The sequence below is a fragment of the Leptomonas pyrrhocoris genome, assembly GCF_001293395.1.
Source record: "Leptomonas pyrrhocoris isolate H10 chromosome Unknown, whole genome shotgun sequence".
In the NCBI taxonomy this organism is placed as follows: domain Eukaryota; phylum Euglenozoa; class Kinetoplastea; order Trypanosomatida; family Trypanosomatidae; genus Leptomonas; species Leptomonas pyrrhocoris.
The window spans coordinates 144750-162120 of NW_015438384.1; the positions used below are offsets into that span (position 1 = coordinate 144750).

Genomic DNA, 17371 nt, shown 5'->3' on the forward strand with positions numbered 1-17371 from the left:
GCGCATCACCTACCTCATTTGTAGGCGCGATCTCTCGCCTAATCAGACTGCATCGTGATGATGGTCTCTGTTCTCACAACGGCGCCAAAAGCTGAATGTATGCATGCGGGTATTGTGTTGAACGGAACATTCTAATCTTCCGCCATCGCACGTCGACCGAAGTCGCGCATTCTGTTTCTCACGGAATAGAAATAAGGTAACATAATACTAATAAAAGAAGAAGAAAAAAAGGAACTGAATCGTTGTCCCCTGCGCTTTCTCCGCTTCGTCATGCGCGTATTACTTCGACGTCACCAGTGCCAGAGGCCAACGGCTTCGTTCCACGCACAAGTCGCAGGGCGTCGTGTATTGTGCTGCTTCCCGCTTCTCGTTTCCTCTTTCTTCTTTCAAGATAAATAAAAAACACGTTCGAACGAGTTAGCTTCACTGGTACTTAAACAAATAGTCTGGTTTTTCAAACTCACTGCCCCGTCCGATACGGATCCCAGCGAAAGCTGGTCCTCTCCGCATCCACCACACGAGGAGAGCCCGACCGCTGCACCGGTACCGCGCTGTTAAAAGCCTCTGCGACGCCGCTCACGCCCTTCTGCAGGTCATCGCAGCTTACATAGCGCGGCAGCCCGACACAGTGCGGTGCGATAGGCACAACAAGACGGCGCCGGCACGACTGCTGACCCGCCAGCGGTGGATACGCCCACTTCGACGTGTCCGCCGCAGCTGCTGCAGCTGCTGCGCTCAGCGGCAAGTTTGCGCCTGCGCACGTAGACGCAACGAAGACACCGCGCGCCTCCATCCACTGGCGATGGCGCTGACGGCACTCGCGTATCTCGCTGCCCTCGTCGCTGTTCAGGCGATCATCCGCGACGAGGTGCAGCGGCGCGTATGGAATGTGCGTCGACGACGACGACGGCGGCGGAGGTGCGTGCCGGTGCTCTGGAGGGTGCGCGGAGGCGTGCAGGGCGTTGTGCGCCAGCTGCGCTCGATCGGCGGCTGTGATGGGCATACAAGCATCCACGCCAGCACCTTTCGGATGCGCGGGGGAGGCTTTGGGGATGGGGGCAATGGTGGTCTTAGGAGAAAAGCTCGCGCTGTCGCTGAGGCTGCTGAGGTTGCCTGCGGACTCGGAGGTGTTCGCCGGGGAGGAGAAGTCGGCAGTGGTGGAGCGAGGGGCCGTGGCGGTGCCTGTTCGATCGGCGCCACGCTTGTGGTTCTTCGTTGCTGGTGTTGCTGCTGCAGTTGTGTGGGTGGTGTTCGTGGTCGTCGACTCCGCCGGTGCGTTCATCGACCCCGCCACCGCATCGCGCTCCTTTCTCTTCTGACGCCGGCGCTGATTCTGCTTCTGCCGCTGCAACGCGAGTCGGATGAAGCGCGGCTTCGTGCCGAAGAAGAACCGCTGCCCCAGCAGCTGGAAACTCCAGATGAAGTACGAGCCACTCTCCATGTACCTGCGATTCGTGAGGGCGGCGGCGCCGGAGTTGGGCAGGCCGTAGTCGACGTGCGAGGTGGACGATGCCGAAGTCGTGTTACTCGTTGGGTAGGTCGCAGTGGTGGGAGAGGACGTCTGCGAGGAGGTCGGCGTCGCGAGGGCCTCGCCGGCCAGTGCTGGCGGCTCGCGCAGCACCAACCACCCTGCGTCATCTTTGTCCTCGTACTTCTCGAGATCGACAACCGTCCGCAGTCGGTCCAGCACCAGCTCCACTATTCCGTTGTACGAGAAGGAACCGCGCATGTGCAGCAGGTGGCACTGCATCCCTTCCGAGTCCACGTTCTTGTGTATCAGCGCCTCGTAGCAGATCTCCAGCTCTGTGGGGAAGTACTCGTCGTTGAACAGCTCCAGCACCGGCACCGGCACGGCGAGCTCCTCGGTCTTCTCGCGGTTCTTCTTGTGGACGAGCAGCAGAGCGGACAGCAGCATCAGCGTCGTGATACGAATCCAGCGGTGTGTGCGGGGGCAGACAACGAGGACGTCTCCGTCGCACGGCGCCGGCGCATCCAACAGGGACGGCCACGCCGCGTCCAGCGTGCTCGATGCATTACCTTGCTGCTCGTCCCCCGCAACAGCTGCCGCGGACGGAGGCCCGCCATGCGGCAGTGACTTGCGATACCATTCCAAGGCACAGCGGGCGTCGGCTTTGAGCGGCATCTGCGCTAAGATCAGTCGCGACGTGATCCCCGCCGCCGTCGCCTCGGCCATGAGCGCGTCGTCGCGGCGGTGGTTGCGCACGCACGACGTCGGCGGGTTGACGGCGCGGTCGTTCAGATTCACACACACGTAGCAACTCGCCTTTCCTTGCCGGTAGGCGGCCATGGCAGACGCGATCTGCGCCGGCGTGGGCGGCGGCAGTCCGTTCTGTGGGACTGCCCTCAATCCCTCCCTTTGCGGCGGCAGCCGCAGCACGTTCTCCAAGTACACGTTCGCGCACTGCTGCGGTGGTCCGACGTAGGGGAGACAGAAGATGGGAGCCGAGGCCTGCGAGAGGTAATACAGCACCTTCTGCACCGCGCCGCCGCTGTAGCGGACAAGTGCAACCCGGCCGCGCATCGAGAACCGGATGCCCAGCATCGCCAGCGCGACGTCCTTCGTCAGCGGGTTCACCATCGGCATCCAGTCCTCCTCGCTGTAGTTGGGGTTCACCACGACTTCTTCTGCAATCCCGAGCCGGCGACGCTTGAAGGACCAGGCACACGCCAGTTCGACCGGCGGCTCCGCCAAGCACTGAAGATCGTCGTCGTCGTTGTTGTCGGCCGTCTCGAGGTTCGCGCAGCCGCCAACGCACGTTTGGCCGTCACGTGTGCGCTTCAGACGTGCCGCCCCACCACCAACACCACCGACAACCGCAGACGATGCGCCGGCCGTTGCCGTCTTCGTGGGCAGCGCGTTTACCCCGTTGCCTTCACCGTTCACGTGATCGACAATCGCGATGGGCGCGATGTTGTGGGCCGCACTGCGCGCACTCGTGCTGCCGCTGTGCTCGTCACGGCTCTCCGTGTCGCTGCTGGGCGAGCTCGTTGCCCCGGCGACGCTGAGCGCCAGCGCAGGGTGCTCCTTGCCCGAAGCACCGCCACCACCGCCGTTGTTGTTATTGCTGCTGACGTTGCTGCTGCTCTCTACATGGATCTCGTGGGGCGTGCGCTGGGCCTTCGCGGAATTCGGCGAACCAGCATCGTCCATCGTGCTCTTCGTGTTGCCGCCGCTGCTGTGATTGCTGTTTTCCCTTCTGCCTCCTCGCTGCTGTCGAGGACGTTGTTCTTCATCCTTCTCCCGCTCGTTCACAGAGCCGCTCCGGCTGCGACTCTCCGTCCCTTCCTGCTCATTCGCATTCCCTTCCGCCTCGTCCACCTCTTTTAGTTTGCCGTCTGCATCCGTGCGGAAGCGCCGCTCGGGCGGGGCGCTGACGATGAAGCCGTACATCGGACTGTTCGTGAAGTTCACGTAGTCGTTCCAGCGGTGCTGCCGCGCGAGTGCGTCGCGGACGCGCATGTCGCCGTCGTCGATCTCGTGTATCGCGGCGAGCAGTCGCAGCTCGATTTCGCGCTGGAGCTGCAGCTGCGGGATGTCGCTCACTGCCAGGACGCCCCACAGCGGGCACGCAATCGCGTCCGGCAAGCCCGCGTCGATGCAGCGCTCGCGGAACGTCATGCAGCCCAGCACCGTCATGCGATTCAGAATCTTGTCGCCAATCACAGCGTGGATGAAGCGGCAAGAACGCAGCACCGGCGGGGGCGGCACACCGTATTTCTGCAGGAGCTGCCGCTCCTCCTCTCGTTGGTCTTCTTCGTTGGCCACCACCTCGCTGTTGTTGCCGCCGGCAACGCCACGCATCCACGGCGCACCTCTCAGCTCCGTCGTAGCGTCGTTGATGGCGTCGCTGCTATCGCCGTCCTCCGCGCGGCATGGGATGAAGCCGTCGACGCCCAGCACCCGCACCGGGATGACGGGGATGTAGTATCGGGTATAAACAGGCTGGAAGATCTCATACGCACGGCGCTGGTTCGGGTCATCGAAGTCATCAGCCTGGCGCGTGGCGACGGTGTGGGTCGTGGTGAAGCGCCGACGACACCGCTCGCTCTGCACCGCGCCAGAGTGCCGCCGGCGCTCCTCGACGAGGCTGCCGTCGAACACCGCCGTCTTCCCCATCGCCCGTACGAATGCGGGGTTGTAGGCGAATAAGTAGTTCACGCCCTCGTAGGCGACCATGTGCACGCGACCGTCCATGTACTGCTCGTCCATCTCAAACGGGAGGTGGTCGTCCTGGAAGGAGGGGTACGACTTAAGCATCTCCTCATTCAACGTGGTGTTCTCCACAAACGGCTGTCGTCCTTGGACATCCAATACACTCAGCGCCACGGCGTCGCCGGTGCGGTGGATGACATCTGTGTCAGCGGGGCCACGACGCTGGTTGCAGCGCATATCATGTCGATCCACAGCGTTGCCGCTGGCTGAGAGCGGTGTACTCGTCTTGCTGGATGGAACTTGCTGCTGCTGCTGGGTTGATGTGGTGGAGAAGTCCCCGCCTCGCTCGCGATAGGCACGGTGCGCCGCACACGCGTCCTCCATTGACATTCGCTCAACCACTACTTCAGGCAGCGGCCGCAGCCATTTGCGCGGCGGCGGCACCGCCTCAGCCACCTCCAGCTCCGCCGCGCTGACATCGACGTCCACCACCTCGGCGCTGTCGAGTTGACTCCGCTCCACCTCCGTCATGCGTTGCTGTCGGGCGTAGGCGTGATGACGACGCACCACGTCTCGTGCAGCGCGCCAGCGCTGGTCAGCTAGGAAGATCTCCAGCATTTCCGCGTCGGTGTCGATGAGCGCGTTCGTTGATGGGTTGATTACGAGCATCTGATAGAGTTCACGGCGACATTCAACGGAGCGGCGGATGTGCTGACTGGCAGCCACGCTCCCTTTGCTTTTGGACTGCTTTTCACCTCGACTGTGGCCGCTCTCCGCCAAGCGCGCCTGCACCTCCTCGTCGTGGTAGTGCAGGCTTGGGTCGACAACTTCGGCCTCGGGGCCCCAGTACTCCTCCTGAGCCAACGTGAATGCCTTCGCGGCCGCCTCAGGCAGCACTGCGGACGCTTCTCTAATGTTGAAGCTGTACTTGCAGGACTGACTGTCGCGGACCCGGTGGACCTCCTTGAAGGCCAGGCAGTCGGCGCTGGGGAAAAAGTGTGGAGTCATCGGAAGGCGGAAGGTGACCACACCGGTGTTGTTGCCGAAGTACACGGTGTTCGGCCCCTCATGGCTCTCCCTGCTCGGTAGCGCGCCCATTCTGCTGAAACCGGCACCTTTTCGTGGGAGTATTCGGTTTTTACCTTCTACTTCGAAAAAAAAAAGGAAAAGGACAGGTTGACAGCGGTAATTGAAATAGTAAAAGAAAACCTCCAACAACAACAACAGAGGCGTGGAAGAAGAATGACCGGCGAAAGAATACTGTGCGCGCTTGATGATGATGAGAGGAGAGAGACAAGAAGGGAAGGAGGGAAAACCGGCAACAACGCAGGCTGTTTCACACGGAGATCAAATAATGATATTAATAATAAAACGTAAGAAGAAAGATCGAAAAAAGAAGAAGACGACGTGTACTTGCAGTTCACTTTATACCTCCTCTTGTCTTTCCCTATATTTATATATATATTCACAAATCCAGCTCCACGCAAGCACAGACACGCGAGGCGACAACCAAGTAAAAGAAGAAGAAAAAAACTATCGTACTTACGGTGAAAGAAGGAATATGAAAAGAGAAGAAAGATGTAGAGGAAGCAGCTCTGAAACACTGGCACGCACTACACACATATATGTATGAAAAAGCCCTTTCTTTCTTGTTGCACCAGGAAATAAAGCAAACAAACACACAGAGAGAGAGAAAGACACCAGTACGCTCGAGTGTGACAGCGTCACAGGAAAATCGGCAGACAGGTAAACGTATGGAGTAACGCAGTGAAAGGGTAGTTCAGTTTGGACGAGGTGAGCAGAGCGTTGGCACCGTGAATACGAACAATCCTTGCAAGCCGTCACCGACAGGAAAGTGCGTGGGAGCAGAAAAGTTGAAGAGAGGAAAAAAACAATAGGTCAACGCTTCGTCCACAGAGGTGGCTGAAAGCAAAAGCCGAAGATCCTTTACCGCGCTTTTTCTCTTTTCCCTTTCTTAAGAAAATAATGTCAGCTTAGTTCAGGTGATCGCTTCACTGCCGGGGAGGTAAAACCGATAACGCCGGGTTTGAGGAGACAGGTCGATATTTTAAAACAACGGCGAGTGGCCCGCTGCACAGACGCGATTCGACGCAGCACGCACCAAGAGAAAAAAAAAAACAAATTATATATGTGAAAGTAAGAGCGAGACCAAGACAAAAGTGCCACCCCAAGAGAGAGAAAGGGAAGAAGAAGACAGAAGAGAGAGACCCGCAAACACACACACACACACACACACACGAACACGTAGAAGTGCAGGGCGGCGACGCCACGAATTGCCAACGTGAAGCGATGCAACGTCAACACGCGATATGAAGCGCACAAGAGTGACAAGAGTAAATGAGGAGCCCGCTGTACAAGGGCGTCGAAGAGAATATGTATATATATATATCCCTTGCCAAAATGATAAAAGAGAAAAGAAAAGGCACAGAAGAGTTCCCACTAGTGATCGTGTCTGCTGGCGCTTACGTTTTGGAATTCTTTCTGTGTCTTTGTCTACTCTGCGCTGGCGGTGGGAGCTTATCCGTGAAGTAGCAATAGTAATGGTGATAGCTGCGGCCGCGTCCGTCCGTTCCGCGCGCGCAGGCAAACGAAATAAGAACAATAATAAAAAATAATAAAGAAGAGAGAAGTAAAACACTGTGAACACTAAAAACAATAAACAGGTTTATCGCCGGCAACGGCCGAAAGAAGACGAAGACGAAGACGAAGTGATGAAGTCAGAAACGATTGTGAAGGGAGGGAAAAAAACTGACCTACGTGGAAGATGACCAAGTACCGCGCAAAGGTGGTTGTGGCGGCGGGAGGTGTGGGGTGTGGGGTGGGTGACATTCAAAACACGCAGCAGCAGCAACACAGGAGGGGAGAGAAGGGAAAAGAAAGAAACGGTAAAGAAGTGGCGTTAACATGTAACGAGAAAGAAAATTTCCTCCCGTTGTTTATGATACCGAACAGCCAAGTCGTTGCGGCTGGCGGTGCGATCGGCGTGGACATTTCATTTCGAAAGCAAATTCGGCTACTCTTCTGAATCGCTCGTTAGAGGGAGAGCGAGAAAGGATTGCCGCAGCGGGGGTTTCGCGCATTTCAACGAGGAGCCGCAAACACCGGTGAGTGTACCTCCCCTGCCTTACAAAAAGAAGGAAAGAAACGCATCAGGAGAGAAAGACAGCGATGCGCCGCGTCAACATTTGCTAAGGAACAGGTATGCTCGTTTTTCCTTTTTTAATTATATTTATTTGCTGAACGCACGTACTCACACACTCACACACAGCCACCAAAAGAAAAGCCAAGAGAGATCAAAAACCGTAAAGAGAAATGCCACAGAGGCCAAAAACCGGCGCCGCTTTCAGCCTCCGCCGCCACCGCCGCCAACCCCACTGAACGCGGCAACACCCACAACACGAGAGACAGAGATAACGAAAGAGGAGGGAGGGGGGAGGGGGACAGAGAAAACCCCCTCGTACCGTAAATCATCCCGAACAATAATAACAACGAAAGCGGCGCGAGAACAAGACAAGACCAGACGGAAGGGAAACCAACAAACATCATCCACAACAAACGCACCAGAAGCGCAGGACACACACACACACACACACGTACAAGTCGAGTTCGTGCGATGTCGGGCAAAGTTAACTCTCAGATATATATTATATGTTCTTTACAGCTCTTCATTATTCTCCTGGTCCTTCCGCGTCATGCGGGCCGGCAACCCACTTCCGCGACGCGTATGGGTTCCACCGAAACGCTTGCCGCTGCACGTACGTGTCCTCCTCCCCCCGCAGCAGCGACTCCCCTTTCGTCTTGGAGCCTTCGTTGATTAGATTGGCCGGCAGCATACTCGTCGGGGAGAGCCGGCGCGGCGGCGGCGCGGTGAGAGAACCGCCAACAACTGCCCCCGCACCTGCTGCTGTGGCGGTGGCTGTTGGTGCTGGTACAGCCACCGACGGCGCGCTGGCTGGCATGACGCCTCCTCCTCCTGCCATTGCTGTTGTTGTGATGGTGGCTGATTGAGCAGTAGGCGGCCCCGCACCACCCACGAAGTGCGACGGTGACTGTTCATTCGACAGCGGCGTGGCAGGGAAGCTGGCGGCACCTGCATTGGACAGCGAGCTGTTCATCACCCCTGCCGCTGCTACAGAGGACGACGACGGAGCCGGCCCGAGCTCCATCGTCGGAACGGACACCGGCAGCGAAGAGGACGAGGGGCCGGACGGAACCGCCGCCGCCGTGCTCGCACCGCGTCGCCGCACCCGCACCGTTACGGGATTGCCTCCGACGGACACCACCACCGCGGCGCTGGCAGCCGGCGAGCTGGCACTCACCCCAAAGTTGCTGCTGTTGCAGGGGGCCGAGCCGGGCTGGAAGACTGGTCGACCCCCGCGCGACGACAGCGGCTGTTGTGACTGCGCAAAGGGGGGCGGCATCGCGGGCCGAGCCTGTGTGCTGCTGCGCGACGAGGAAGGATGACCCATCGGCCCCCAGTATCGAAAAATAGCGGGAATGCCGCCGCGCTCCGTCTGTGGGTGAGGCAGCGGTACGAGCTGCGCGTTGGCCGCTGGCGGGGCGGGGTGGAAGGGCGTGTTCGGCGGCAGCGGGGGGTAGTACTCGTTCTCGTGCCGCTTACCATCCTGTATGAACGTGTTGCCGCCGTATTGGTAGTAGTAGTTCGGACCGCCCACACCACTGCCCGTTGCCCCTGCAGACGAGAACTGCGCGTGAGACGTGAGCGATGGACTGCGTGGGGTATGACGTTTGCCGAAGGGCTGCGAGGGCGGCGGACCCAGCAGTGGCGCGCGTCGAGCAGCAGTAGCAGCACCAGGGGCGGAGTTGGAGCTGGCGCTGTTCATCTGCAACGGAGGCGGCGGTGGACCAGCTACGTTGGTGCCAACTCGCACACTCGGGAAGCTGCTGTTTCTACTCGCTGCTACCGGCGCTGGTGCTACGCCAGGGGAGCTGGTGTAATGAGGTGAAGGGGCGGTCCACGAGGGCTCGCACGGTGGGTAGAGGGCCTGCGAGTGAGAAGCGGGCATCTGCTGCTGCTGCTGCTGTCGGGAGTCGAGTCCGTAGGCGTGAGAAAAGCCGCGCTGCCGCAACGTCCCCGACGACGACGGCGTTGCAGACGGAGCCTCCTCGTAGTCGAGGCCATCACTGAGCTGCCCCAGCGATGATGCGTTGATGTAGCTCGCTTGCTGTGGGAGTTGCTGCTGCTGCTGCTGCGATGCGTAGGCTGCAGCATTCACAGCGGAGGTGGAGAACACGGTCGGACTCCATGACCCACCAGGCGACCCTTGGGGAGGCATGGGCGTCTGCATGGGAGCAGCACCGCCGCCGCCGCTCTGCAGAGAAGAAAGCCCGGTGCTCAGCTGAAGAGGGTCTGTGTGCGCAGCAGCGCCGGTGCGGCTGAGACTGTCGTGTCTGCTGCTGCTGCCGCTACCACCACCGTGGTGGCTGCCGCTACTGCCGGTGCTGTGCGGACGTGCGTTCTGCCGTGTAGTGAAGGGCGACCGCGACGTGCTCCCCTTGGCGGGCCGGTGACCCTTCAGCGTTGCGTCTTTGCTGATTGACACCACCGCGCTGTTCCTGGTGGTGGTGGTGGCGGACGCCGTGGCGCCACGCGGAGTGCCCGCCTCCTTCTTCCTCTTCCGGTTCCGCTCCATCAACTTCTGCCGGCGCAGGCGGCCCTTCGCGAACTTCGGAATGACCCCGTAGAAGTAGCGCTGGTGATTGTGCCGGAAGCTCCATACAAAGTAGCGCCCCCCGAGCTGAATCGGGCTTCCGTCGGGGAGGTTCAACCACCCCAGGTCGCTGCGGTCCTCGTAAAAGCGGTTGTCGACGACCCACTTCGTCCAGCTCAGCAGCAGCTCATCCAACCCGACGCAGAGCAGACGTGCGGACATGGAGGCGTCGGCGACGGAGCTGGCTCCGCCGATGCTGCCGTCCACCATCCCGGCAACGTCGTCGTGCACGCGCTCGCCGTGCCCCACCACGGCCGACATCAACCCCAGCGCGTTCGTCGAGTTGAAGGACGAGGAGGCGGCGGAGGAGCGGCCCATCGGGCTGCAGCTACTGCTGTGGTTGTGATTGTGCTGGTGGCTCTCCCCGCCGTAGAAGGTGCCGCCGCCGGCCGCGATCGCAGCCGCCTTCGACGCAAATCGGCGTCGCAGCTGCACGTGCTCGTAGTGCTCCCAGCGCCGCTCGTCAAAGTTGTACACCACCAAGTCGCCGTCGCAGAACTCCTGTGCGGCGTACGTGAAGATGTGCCCGAACTGGGCGGCCTCCCGCGCTTGCCGGACCGCCAACGCGTGTTCTTCGTCCTGCAGAGACGAACAACTGCCGCTGCTGCTGTTGTTGACGTTGAGGTGGAGGTGGGAGGGGGGTAAAATCATTTTGCGGAGTCTGTGTGCGGCGCTGGGGCCAGGTGCGATGCGCTCCACGTCACTGACGCTGAAGCACGTGATGAGCCCTTTGCTCTTGAAGTACTCCGCCATCACCTCCATGCCTTCTACCGGACCAATCACCACGTGACGCGCGTCAGCGGACCGCAGTTCTTCGACTACGCCTCCTTTTCTGTGTGTCGCCCCGCTGCATTGCAGCAGCTCTCCCCCGTCCTCCACGAGCTTGGAGGCGGCAACGTTACTCGTCCTTCCGGTGCCGCTCATCTGCTTCGAGTCGCCACCGTTCCGCAGTACCCCACTCGTCGCTTCCTCCACTGTTGCTGCTGCGTCGCCCTCGGCTTCCTCCAGCGGTAGGTTCACCGCGCTCGGCGGCTGCAGTCGCACCGCCCCTCCATAGCTCACGCTGGTGGTATCCACCGGTTCAATATAGGCCCCGATAAAGATCGGCGCGGCGGCGGAGGACAGGTAGTACAGCAGCGCGTGCACGCAGTCCTCGCGGAGGAGAAATAAAAAGCTGCGGCCGCGCGTGGTGGCGAGCATGCCGCATTCATACAAGGCATGGCTGGGCCGCCGCATCGACTTCGGCTCCGCCTGACGTCGCGCGTTTTCCCGAAGCACGTCGTGCTGCACGTAGCTCGGGAACGTACTTTCGGCGGTGGCAGCGCCGTTCGTCGCGGCCGATGTCGCCGCTTCCTCCCTCGCCTTCGCGCTGAGGTCGGCGCCGACCGTGGGGCTGCCGGCGTGACTGCCCGCCATCGCGGCGTCCGTGCTGATGTCGTAGTCAAACAGCGAGTAGAGTGAGAGGGGCGCGTGCGGCTCCAGGCGGGAGGAGAAGAGCTGGAAATTTGGCCGTGGCGGCACCTCGACGCGCGGCGGCGTTAACGACGACAGCGGCGGCTGGTCCGCGTTCTTCGTGTCGTGTGTGCCTGCGTGCTCGTTGTTCACCGTCAGCGGAAACGTCCTCTGAACCTTATCTCCGTTGCTGGCGGCAGTGCCCGCGCTGCTGCTGTACTTTGTCTTGCTGCTTCCACGCGCCTGCCCTTCCTCCTCCATGCGCAAGTCAGCGTCTTCGTCCGCCTCGCGCTCATCGTTCTCTCCGCTAGTGTGCGGGGCGGGAGGCGGTGTTGGTTTGCCTGATGCCTCACCTCCGTCATCATCGTTATTTGTGTCGTCAGCATCCACATCCGCAGCAGGGGTGTCCGACGTCAACGAATGCAGCGCCACTCCGGCCGTCGCCGGGCTCCGCCATGTTGCCTTCTGCTTCGGCGACGTACCCCCGTCGCCTGCTGCCACCACCCCCGCAGTCGCCGGCGCAGCAGCCGCCTTCTTTGTTTTGCTCTTCTTGCTTCCTTTGGCCTTGAGCTTCTCCTCTCTCCGGCGTGCCGCGCGTGCTCTCGCGTCGTTGCCGCGCGCCACATCCTCACCGCGGCTCTCCGAGTCCAGATCATCATCGTCACCACCGTCGTTGTCCTCGCCTGTGTCATCGTCATCGAAGTCCTCTTCGACGATGTCGCGTGGGCCGTGCCCCTCCGGCCGCCCAATCGTTGCCTCCTCCAAGTCGCGCGTGAGGTGGTGACTGCGCAATTTCATCGAGCCGGTCTGCCCCCTCGAATTGTTCTTCTCGACCGCCACGTCTTCGTCGTGCTTTCGTTTTCCCTTCACCGCCGTCGTGCTCGCAGTTCTGTTTTCGCTGCTCACCCCTGCCGTTGCTGCGGCGGCGACCGCGTCGTCATCGCCGGTGCGTTTGGCGTGTACCGTGACGGAGTGGGGGAGGTGGTGATCCCCCCCGTCGGCGTGGGTCGATGCGACAGCCGAATTCGCGGTGGAGAGACCGGCATGACCGGCTGTCTCCATCGTTGTCATCGTTGTAGATGTGGTTGCCGCACGGGTGTTCGCAGAAGTCGCGGTGACCGGTACAGCGGACGCGCAGAGGGAAGAGGTGGAAGGGAGCGCCGCAAAGGCTTCATCATCACCCGTGTTCTCCCAGCGGTGTTGTAGCTGCCGTTGCTGTGGATCGTGCTCACTGCATCGCGCCGATGTCGCGGTGTCTTCGTCCTCGCCACGCGGATCGCGAGTGCTACTGAGGCCAGCCGAGGCGTGCGTTGAGTTGTGCTGGGAGAGCTGCGCATGTCCGGCCCCATCCTCGAAGCTTCGCACCTTTCCGGCTGGACACTGCAGCAGCGGCGACGAGGCGATAGAGTTGCCATGGCCTGTGTCGACGCTGCCGTTTCCAAACCCACCCGTCACATCACTCGCCGCCCCAGCCGTCGTCATGGTGCTGTTCATCTCGTCGATTGGTTCGTGCTGCCGCACCGTCCGCTCCGGCGGCGTGAAGTTGCGCATCATATACAAGTTCGCGTTGATGAAGTTGTAGAAGTTGTTCTCGCGGTCCACCACGTCCAGCCACTGGCGCAGCAGCATGTCGCTGTCGTCGATCTCCGCCACGGCTGCCTTGGCGCGGAAGAAAGTCTCCCGGACCATCTGCAGGTACGGAATGTTCGACAGCACACACGTAGACCACACGGGTCGGGTGAGGGCGTTGCTCAACCCCGCCTGCCGGCACATCGGACGGTACGACAGCAGCGTCACAAGCGTGGCGCGGTTGACGATCTTGTCGCCGACGGAGCCGTCGATGAAGCGGCAGCTGCGCATGACGGGCGGCGTGTACGGCAGCTGCTCCACGTACTGATCGGCAGCGGCTTCGTCCTCATGCTCGTACCCGCGCAGCCACGGCGTGCCGCGCGTGCGGGAGGGGAGAAGGCCGTCCATGCCGGCGATGCGCACCGGCGCGATGTTGATGATAAACTCCGCCTCGCCTTCCTCCTCGACCCGCTCCGTGTGGGAGGCCACCTCGAGATCGTTGTCGCTGCCTGGCGCGTCGTCGCTGTCGCTGCCGTGCGCCGCAGCCGCGACATCATCGTTGTGGCAACCGTTTTTCTTCTCTGCCTCGCGGGCGGCAGCAAACGCAGCCCAGGCCGCTCGTTGCGCCGCCGCGTCCTCGCTGTCGTCCGCCGTATTCGATGAAAGGCCCGCTCCGCTGGTGTTCTCGTGCAGTCGTTGCTGCTGCTGCTGCTGCTGCGCCAGTTCCTCTGCCCGCCGCAACTCGCGTCGCTGCAGTCGTGTTGCTTTCAACCGTCGCAGTTGTGTGTAGTCCATGCGCTGCTCGATGCGGGCCCCGCAACGCGCACACCGGCCGTAGCGCTTCGCCGGCGCCACCTCCGGTTCGTTATTCACGTTCGATGTCGTGCCCGAAGGAGAGGAAGAGAAGGGGGAGGAGGCCGCTGCCGCCGCCGCCGCCGCATGCTGTTTGCTGTTCGAGACGGACGTGTCGGGTTCTTCGCTGTAGACGACGTCGTGCAGGCAGCGGTCGAGTACGATCGGAGTGCTGGTCGGCGTGTCCGCCGCCTTCACACCTGCCGCGGCGGCATTGCTGGTCTTAGCCGCTGCGTCGTGGCGCCGCTTCTTTGGGAAGTACGCGAAGTGGTACAGCACACCGTGCTCCTCGACGAGGTGGACGCGGCCGTCGCGGTACTTTGGATCGTCCTCGAAGTGGTAGCGCCGCCGCTCGACCAGCGGCAAAGGAAGCGGCATGGGGCAGGCAACAAAGCACGTCGAGGAGGACGTCCGCGGCACGCCGAGTTGTGCGAGCGCCGCCGCGTCCATCATGGGCGGCGTCGAGCCGGGCTTCACGTCGTGGAGGTGCGGGGCGACGTAGGGGATGTTGTGCAGCTGGCAGTACTCCGCTCGCATCTCCTCCTCCTCCTCGGTCGTCATGCGGAGTGCGATGGCATGAGGGAGGGGATAGAGGAATTTCTTCGGTGGTGGGGGTAAGGAGGCGGTAGAGGGACCCGCACCCGCACCGTCCTCCTCATCGCCCTCGTGATGACTCCTCACCGCATCCGAAGAAACGCCTGCCGTGCTGCTGGTTTGATCCCCACCGTTCTTTGCCTTCTCCTCCGATGACGTTTTCTGCGGCGTGGCAGATTTGGAGAACTCCTGCGCCACCGCCGCACGCCATCGCTGCTCCGCCTCGAATAACTCGCACATCTCCGCATCCGTGTCCACGAGGGTGCCGGCGGTGGGCTCCTCGATCAGCATCTTATACAAACTCGCCGGGTCTTCAACGGAGTGCCGGAAGTGACGGCCGACCGACGGTGCCGCCGCACTCGCCGCCGCACCGCATTCTCGCATCTTCTCGTTGATCTCCTCGTCGTAGTAGTGCACGCTCGGGTCCGTCGCCTCCGCCTCCTCGCCCCAGTCCTCGTCCTGTGCCTCGCGGAACGCCTCCGCGACCTGCTTCGGCAGCACTGATGACACATCTTTCATGTCAAAGCAGTACAGCGCGGATTGGTTGTTCCGCGCGTGGAAGAGCTGCCGAAACGCGAGTCCGTCCGGCGCGGGGAAGAAGTGCGGTGTCATGGGAATGTGGAAGACAACGTGCGAGCCGCAGTTGGCGAAGAAGACGGTGGAGGGGTCCTCGTTGGACTCTCGACTTGGGAGGGCGCCCATCTTCGGTCTTCTTACTAAAAGAAAAGAAAAAAAAGAGAAGAAAATAACGTATGCGTCTTCTGCTCGTGTGAGGAGGTGAGAAGTGCCTTTACAAGACACGCACAGCTCACCACGCCTGTTACGTGTTGCCTAACAACTTGAGCAGCAGCAACCTCCAACTGAAAAACGAATACAGAAACCACCAATAAGAAGAGGATGAAGAAAGAAAGATCGGCGACCGTTGACCACGACAACAGACCAAAGCTGAGGAGCAAGAAATAGTTCGACAAGAAGAATTGAGGAGGGTAACCTGCAGAAGAGATACAAAAGAAAAACAGCAACAAACAGGCAAAGGAATTAACCAAGAAAAGACAAGAACAAAAAACGCCCACCGCAGCCAAAAAAAAAAAATACGGTAGAGCAGGAGTTACAACAATGTGAAACGAAAAAACTTATTAATGAAAGGAATACTAGTAAAAGCACCGCGATGGCTCTGAGAGACGGTGAGAGGTACTTTCTCTTTACCTCTCTTTCTCTTGTTCTTAAAGAACAAATTAAACGTGTGCGAAGAACTTCTTTATGCTCTTTAATATTATATTCGTTAACCTGCAGGAGAAAAAAACCACCTGCACCAAACACACACACACACACACACACACACACACACCGTGTGAGCAGACGAGGGAAGCCAAAAAAAGCTGTTGTGGCTCTCCAAACGTCCACGTAGGATAGCAGGAAGTAATACTAATAACAGTACTAATAGTGATAAAGAAAAAGAACACGAAGATCGGGAGAAGAAAGAAAAGGAAATGGTAAGAAAGCGATGTTAGCGCGACTCCTCACTTTCTTGTTCTCTCTTAACAGCGAGTCGATGAGGGAGTGTTGTGTGTGTGTGGGTGAGAGAGAGAAGAGAAAGAGGAAAAACAAAAACAGATAAAGCAACAACAGCGACTAACAAAATAAACGTGGAGTGGAAATCACTTAGCAGACGGGCAGGTGGGGGTATATAACTAAATAAATTTATATACAAAGAAGAAGAGGAGTACAACAATCCACACGCGACTGCAATACAAAACAACCGAAACACACACACACGCACGCACACCCGCAAAAGAAAAAAAAAGACAGAGATTGAGGGAGAAGAAAGTGTCACGCTTATCGCTTCACTGATATATATATATATATATATATATATATTTATATAGAAATACCCCACGCTAGTGTGAGCTTTGCTTTCTTTATTCTAGTGTTGAAGCACCAAGTACCGTCGTCAAGGTCAGCGCACCCCTCGCGAACGCGCTCGAGCGCGCCCTGTAGGTGAAGGGAGAGCAGCAGCAGCAGCACCAGCAGCAGCACCAGACGAGACAACAAACACACAGACAAACACACAGCAGATATTGCTGTCTTTTTTTTTATCTTCTGGATAAATACGGTGTAAGTGTGTACGTGAGAGAGCTTGTCGCGGTCCTGGTAGTGCGAGAGTCGGCGCTACGCAGTGTTGACATACACGCGTGCAGGGTGGCTATCGAAGAAACGACAGAAGAGGAATCCTCGCATCGGCGCATCCGTGGAGGAAAGAGGCAGCAAGGAAGGGAGGAGAAAGTATCGGATATGGAGAGACGATCACGTTTCCTGTCAAGGAAGGAAGGAAAAAAGAGTCTTTTCGTTGCCACCGCAGGCTAACTTCACGGTGGAGCGTATGTAGGCTTGTCCGCGCCATCGCTCAACGCTTTTTCTATTCGTTGGGAAGCAGCTCCTGCCCGCCCCTCCTCCTCCTCCTCTTCCTCTATCCGTGTGTCACAGTGCAGCCGAGGCACCCACACGACACATCAGATAGAGAATACGAGCCCTAGCAACAGCACCTCGTTTCCAATCTCACGAGAGCCGTGATGCTCCGCTGACGGTGGCCCCTGCAAGTCCCACCGCCCTCCCCCCCTCCTACCCCCGGAAGGAATTCCTCAAGTACAAGAGCGGGGGGAGCAACAAGAGCGAAGCCGAGAGGGGACGTGTACGTCGCTATGCGGAGAGCTTCGAGGTGAGTTTCCTTCCATATTCTCTATTTTTAATGCTCTTTTTTTAAACCAGATAACATCTCCCCAATTCGCAGAGCAGAGAGGCGTCAAAGCATCCTTGTTCTGCCACACTGCTCGATAACACCTACACACGCACACAACGGTATCGTCACACCCACCCGTACACACATACACACACACACACCTCCGCTCAGATATTTGAAGATATGTAAGCACCCTTGCAAACGAAGACATGCAACAAACCGCTGCTTGTTGGACAGCGA

At 59.3% G+C, this 17371-nt stretch overlaps 2 protein-coding genes across 2 annotated transcripts; both read right to left on the reverse strand.

Annotated features, from left to right (window-relative positions):
- Positions 1-460: 460 nt before the first annotated feature.
- Positions 461-6949, reverse strand: ABB37_09015 (hypothetical protein; the record flags this gene model as incomplete). The annotated part of the gene is made up of 1 exon (XM_015808244.1): positions 461-6949. Exon 1 carries the CDS (start codon positions 5270-5272, stop codon positions 461-463), a length of 4812 nt encoding a protein of 1603 aa, XP_015653135.1. The 5' UTR covers positions 5273-6949.
- A 914-nt stretch (positions 6950-7863) lies between these two features.
- On the reverse strand, positions 7864-16598 carry ABB37_09016 (hypothetical protein; the record flags this gene model as incomplete). Its single annotated transcript, XM_015808245.1, has 1 exon — positions 7864-16598. The coding sequence occupies exon 1, from the start codon at positions 15094-15096 to the stop codon at positions 7864-7866; it is 7233 nt and encodes a 2410-aa protein (XP_015653136.1). The 5' UTR covers positions 15097-16598.
- Between the last annotated feature and the right edge of the window lie 773 nt (positions 16599-17371).